Source organism: Corvus brachyrhynchos, unplaced genomic scaffold, assembly GCF_000691975.1.
Source record: "Corvus brachyrhynchos isolate BGI_N302 unplaced genomic scaffold, ASM69197v1 scaffold44, whole genome shotgun sequence".
Lineage (NCBI taxonomy): Eukaryota > Metazoa > Chordata > Aves > Passeriformes > Corvidae > Corvus > Corvus brachyrhynchos.
This window is the reverse complement of record NW_008238359.1, coordinates 8,485,581-8,492,055: the sequence shown is the minus strand read 5'-3', so window position 1 is coordinate 8,492,055 and position 6,475 is coordinate 8,485,581. Positions and strand designations below refer to the sequence as shown.

The following is a 6,475-nucleotide window of genomic DNA, read 5'->3' as shown; positions in this document are numbered from 1 at the left end:
ACAGAGGTGATCACAACTTTAAGTGGCTTAGAGAATTGTCCATCTTCAAACTGGCCAGCTGATAGGTTCTATCAGTTCCCAGAGGAAACTGTAAGCACCCCTTAGCAAGGACATCCCTTCCGGGACTATGCTTGCTAACCTATGACACCCAAGATGCATTTCTAGGACAAAGAAGTAAAGCTTCCTTCTGGTTACAGTCCTCTGAAGTCCTAGAAGGCTGGCATTGTGAGAACTGATTTTTCCTCCTCACAAATCACTTTTGTGAATCGCCATTGTCAAATGGTTGTTTATGATCCACAATTTAGGGATTTATTTCTTCTGCCTATGTTCTCTCTAGCTTGGGCAGGTGGACGATGCTGAATGCGCTGGCTGTGTTGGCCCTGTTTCTTCTTTCTATCACCTTATCCCTCTCCTTAGGCGTGTTGGCTGAAGCAGAAGCTTTGAGTGTGGAAGTGGATGGAGAAGCAGCCTGTGCCAGTTCTCATGTGTGCCTTTTAAATTACGCAGATTGACTCTGAAGGTGAAGGGAAAGTGTCGGCTGCTGTCCAGCTTCCTGTTGCAGACTGCAATAAATTGGATGCACGCTCTGCTGCAGTGGAGCATGGCAAAGGTGATTTCAGAGGGACTAAGTGGTTACCTTTGTAAGCCTCTCTGACATGAATCAGATGCAAAAAAGCAGAGTAAAATAAGCATTTGTAGCTATTATGTGCTTGTCTTTTCTTAGGGATCTTGGAACCAGCAGTGAGAGAAGCGAAAAAGGAAGACAGAGTCTTGCAACCAGCAGGGGAAGCAGCAAAAAAAGAAGATGGGGTCTTGCCACCAGCAGGAGGAGAAGCAAAACAGGAAGACAGGGATTTTCCCTGGGATTCTGAGGTACCTTCTCTGAGGAAGACAGTGGGGTCCCTCTGACTCACTGTCTTCTGGGCTCATTTTCCTTAGCTGCTGCTTCTGCCACACACTCGTAACTTGGACCTTGACATGTGACATGCCACTGCTCCAGACAAGCTGTTCAGATGGGACTGGGACAAAGTGAGGTCAAGCTAATGTCCTGGGCCTCCTTGCAGCTGATGTACAAGTGGGATTTCTAGGACAAAGAAGTAAAACTTCCTTCTAGTTACAGTGCTGTGAAGTCCTAGAAGGCTGGCATTGTGAGAATTGATTTTTCCCACCTCACTGATCTGTTCTGTGGATCCAGTCAATGTCAAATGGTTGCATATGACCCACAGTTTAGAGACCTATTTCTTCTGCCTAAGTTCTCTCAAGTTTGGAGAGGTGGACTTTGTCCTATTTTGGAAGTTCTGTTCATGAGAGATGCCAAATGCGCTGGCTGTGCTTGCCCTTTTTGTTCTTTCCATCACCTGATCCCTCTCATTAAGCCTCTTGGCTGAAGCAGAAGCTTTGAGGGTGGAAGGAGGTGTGGAAGTGGCCTGTGCCAGTTCTCACATGTGTCTTTTAAATTATGCAGACTGATTGTAAAAGTCGAAGGAAAGTGTTGGCCAGCGTGTGGTGTCCTGCTGCAGACCAAAATAGAGTGGACATGCACTCTGCTGCAGTGGAGCACAGCAAAGGTAATTTCAGAGGGACTACATGGTCACCTTTGTAAGCCTCTCTGGAGTGAATCAGTTTTGGAAAAGCAAAGTGAAAGAAGCGCTCACAGCAGCAACACTTACCTTATTTTTTATCTCTATTGTCAGCTGCAAGAGCAGAACAGAAGGAACATTTTATCTCCTTTTCTGAGAATAAGGTACTTAGCTCTCTTCCTGAGCTCTTACATTACCCTTGGCAGAAGTCACATTTCTTCATGCTCTCTGCTTGAAGGCAATGTGATGCTGCAGTCCTGCTGAGGGTTCGCTTCTCTTTTTCCTTGCTTGCTTAGCTTCCTACACTACAGGGAGAAGATCTTCAGCTAAAGGTTGATTCTTCAACTCAGATTCTGACCAGGATGAACAGGTGACTAATTTTAGAGACAGATGCAGATATCCCTAAATAGAACCTACCAGTGTAAGCACGTGTTCTTGCTAGTGAGTTCATGTTGAAATAGTGCCAAGCGGAGGTGATTGAACCTGGACCTGAGCTGTGTTTTGGACCTAATTTCATATGTATTTGAAGCAGAAGGGCTGCAAAAAGAGGTTGCTTGAAGTCCCATTCAGCTTCATTTCGAACACCTCCAGGGATGAGCACAACTTGTGTTCTGGATGTGTGTTGTTCTCACTTTGACCTAATGGTGCTGGTCCAAGCATAGGTCAGGCCTTAGTATGAGCAATGTGCTAGCTAAAAGCTGATCAGGAGTTGTGTGAGCAACCGCACACATCCTTACAGGCTGCCTCATTCTGAATCCTCCCCTTTTGTTGAGTTCAATTTCATTGAGTTACATCTCAATTTTGTTGAGTTACATCTTCAAGACAACATGTTTTTGGACAGGCATCCAGTTTAAGCAATACCTGCCCTTTAAGCGCTTCAGTTAAAACTACAACTGTAACTGCCAAGACTTCATTAGACACTGTATTGCTCAAAAAGTTAAATATTCTGTTGTCCTTTTTTCACAGAGGGATTGGTTTCCAATGCAAGGGTCTTTTTCAATCAAGCTTTCATGTCAGCTTTAAGAAAAAATAAAATAACTAGCTAAAAGTACGTAAATATTCAGTGCTTCATAAAAGAATGAGCTGAAAGTGAAAGAAAGTTCATTTTTGCCTAGTCAGTAAACTCCTACACATGGACTTTGAAGAAGTTTGTAGCATTTAATAACACTGCGGCTATTTAGATGTAGACTACTTAGACTGAAAGCCTTTTATTTCATTATTTTTCTGTAGTTCAAATTGGCAGATGTCATAGCTACTCTTGGAGACTGTTATTACAGAAACTGCATAAAAACATAATGAGGTCAAATAATCAGAAATTTTTGAAGTGTTCACCTAAACTTTAAATGCTAACCTTACTTCTCTCTTCTGCACGCTGCTTTGGCTGCAGGGCTGTGTCCTCCTTTTAGTTCATAGAGGGAATAGATAAAAGCATTGCTATCTTAACTTCTGCGTAATGTTTTGGTAAGAGCATTGCCAAGAGACTTTAGAAGTCATTATGGTTCAGTTGATGTCTCACTGATGCCTTCTCTGTGTGCGGAGCCGCTTGATCAGTCTCCATTTCCTGTCATGTAGCAAATAGTTTTGCCAAGAGTTAAGAAAATGGAGTATTTTTGGATTTGCCATTCCAGCAGGAGTCCTCAGATTAGGGATAAACTCTTGAAGGATTGTGACAGGGTGTCAAAAAGTCAGTTATTATTATCATCATCTTTTGTTTTTTTCTAAACTGCAAAACCAAATCTTATTTCAAGAGCAATATTGGGACAGTTATTCTGAAAGAAAGAAGCAGCTTAAGATACCAAAATTATCTTCCTGCATATCTCCCATTTCTACTGTCCATTTGACAAATCCAATGCTCCACTTTGAAGTACACTTTGCTGTACACTACCTGCCTTTGGGGCTTAGTCTTCCAAAGCTCATCAAATTGTTTCTCCTAATGAAAAAGAACAACAAGCAAATTCTTATGGAATGAAATATCAGAAAGTAAAGATTACACTGATAACAATTTAGTACATAATGTCAATAATTTAAAGCTGTGACTGAAAATGACTTTACGATAGAACATTTCTAAAAGTTTTAGCTGCAGTGTTTCAAACAGAGCTTCAAAACTCTCCTGCCAGGCCTCCTGCCTCCTGTGGTCTCTTTACCTTCATGCAGTTTCTCAGGTTTGTCCTCTTTGTGGCAAATGTCCCTCCACCTATAGCCAAAATGCCTGGTTCTCTTCAAGCCATCAAACACAGCAGACCTGTTGCTGTAGTGCTGCCATTCTCTTCAAGCATGACCAGTTATTTTCCATTTCCACAGCTGGAATTTGTCCTTGGCTGAGTGATTTTAAACTTAACTGCCTTGCTGGCTAAATATTATGATTCAAACAACAAAAAGCTCTAATGATTTAATACCCAAAAATTTATTTCAAAGTAGTACTGATTTCTGGTCAGAGAAAGATGGATACATGGCTTAAAGTGACTGCAGGAGGAGGGATGCTTTAATGAAGACGACTAACATTAATGACAGAGTTTTGAGCTTACACACAATTATGCTTTGACTCAGATTCTTATTTTGAGGTTTGGAGGCTGCCTGTGCCTTGTTCAAATGGGCCCTGCATTTGTTAATATTCATATATGCAGCACACGCATTTCTACGGCCTGTATTTAACTAGTAAGTAATATTTATGTAAAGCAATTTCACATGTTAAGCCACATGTTAATTTGATCTTTAATAGCAGAACTGCTAGAAAACAACCCCTTTCACCACTGCTTGGGTCCATCGGAGTGAACTGTGACACTTAGAAAACAAAAGAAGCAGATCTCAGCTTCTCGTTCCTGAACTGCCGACAGCGTGAAACGTGAGAGCCCAGGCGCCATCGATACAGTCTGCAGGTGAGGACCCGGTGTGACAAGGGGCTGTGGGATCCTTTCTTGTTTTCTGTAATTCTTTGCGTTTTCCTACTTTTCTATCTTTCCTCCTTGCTGTCTTCCTTGATAGTAAATAAAAGTGCGTTATTGTTTTGCTTACCCACATTTGACCTCATTTGTGTCTTAATCTTGCTCTGGGTATATTCAAATCCCTTGCACACCCCGTATTCATGGTTTAGGATGCATTCCTGGATTAGGACATAAATCTGTCTCCTGCTACTATACCCACTTCCATAACTGATGTTACCACCGCGTATGGTGTCCTTCACATAATGATCTCAAAATGTGTTAAGGTCATTAAATGACCAACCTTACCCAGTGGTAATTATGTAAGGGAGTAAAATGCGTTCTCATTATTCATGTGGGTAAAGTAAGGCACAGGGAGATTAAGCTATTCTATCCATCAAAGCATCATGGGAACTAGCAATCAAACCTTTTAATCCTGCTTCTCCTCATCCCAACTGCACGTGATTCTCACTTCCAATCACTAAAACACACACTTATGTGCAGATCCCCCTACAGCTTCCAATAATGTGACAAGATAACCTAACTCTGACTCTGTTTCTTAGGTTGGTTGAAAGATTCTGTAAGGGAAATAACCTATTACTGTTTTCAGACAGAATCACAGAATGGTTTAGGTTGGATGGGACCTCTGGGGGGTACCTGGTTCAACCCCCCTGCTTAGGCAAGACCACCTAGAACCAATTGTTCCAGACCATGTCTAGACATTTTTTAGTACGTCCAAAGATGGAGACTCCACAACCTCCCTGGCCAATCTGTGCTAGCGCTCACAAGAAAAAAGTGTTTCCTGATGTTCAAAGGGAACCTTCTGCGTTTCAGTTTGTTCCCATTGCCTCTGGACCTGGCACTGAAAAGAGCCTGGCTCCGTTTCCTTTGCACCCTCCCTTCAGATATTTATAGGCATTGGTAAGATCCCCTAAAGAGTCGCAGCTCTCTCTGTCTTTCCTGATATGTTAAGTACTCTAGTCCCTTAATAATCCCTGTGGCCCTTCACTGGGCTCTCTCCACTGTGTCCGTGTCTTTCCCATACTGAGGAGCTCTGGACACAGTACTTCAGGTGTGACCTCTCCAATGCTACATAAGGGGGATGTATCACCTCCCTTGACCTACTGGCGATACTTTGTTTAATGCAGCTCAGGGTACTATTCACTGTCTTTGCAGCAAGGGCACTGCTGACTTGCATTCAGCCTGGTGTCAACCAGGAGCCACAGGTCCTTTCCTGACAAGCTGCTTTCTGGCTGGGTGGACCCCAGCATATATTGCTGCTGGGAGTTGTTCCTCTCCAGGTACAGGACTTTGCACTTCTCCTGGTTGAACTTTGTGAAGTTCCTGTCAGCCCATCTCTCCATCCAGTTGAGGTCCAGCATTGAGAAAGCATCTGATCCATATTCCTCTGAACCATTACTGCAGGATGATGTTAAATTGAATTGACTCGTGGGGGAGCATTTAACAATCCGTAGGCAAAGTGAACTGCATGACACAAGACCATCTTGGCAGAGTGAAAGTTGGATGTCTGTGAGTTGTAGAGAATGAATGGTCTGAGACTCACTAAAAAGAAAAAAGCATGAAATCAGAGCTAGGTGCCCAGTAAGAACACTAAAGGGGAATTGAAAGCTGGAGAAGAGTTTAGCGCACGAACAGCAATGAGAGTTGGTTTACTCCAGCTCTGCTTCAATGCAGTAGAACAAGAACAAGCTTCAAGATTCACATAAACAAATGGCAGCCAAAAATACTCACAGCCCAGGTGGCAGGGCAGAGGCAAATCTCTTTTCCAGCATTCTCCCTGTGCCTTCATTTTGGTTTTGTTTGTGGGGTTTTTTAAGAGAGAGAGAAATAAGGAAATAGCATGTAGAAGGCAAATTGGAGATAACCATGATTGTTCTGTTGCTAGGATTAGCTGGAACACATAAAATAGACTCAAGATGATCAACGGTCACTTCTCTAGACCCTTGTAGTCCAACG

At 42.7% G+C, this 6,475-nt stretch overlaps 1 protein-coding gene across 1 annotated transcript in view; it reads left to right on the top strand.

Annotated features, from left to right (window-relative positions):
• Nucleotides 1–4,595, top strand: part of LOC108447079 (ankyrin repeat domain-containing protein 7-like) — a 12,743-nt gene extending 8,148 nt beyond the window's left edge. The window contains 2 exon segments of the mRNA XM_017736009.1: nucleotides 725–873; nucleotides 4,300–4,595. Of these exon segments, the coding sequence (XP_017591498.1) occupies nucleotides 725–872 (148 nt within the window). The 3' untranslated portion in view covers nucleotide 873; nucleotides 4,300–4,595.
• Nucleotides 4,596–6,475: the final 1,880 nt, after the last annotated feature.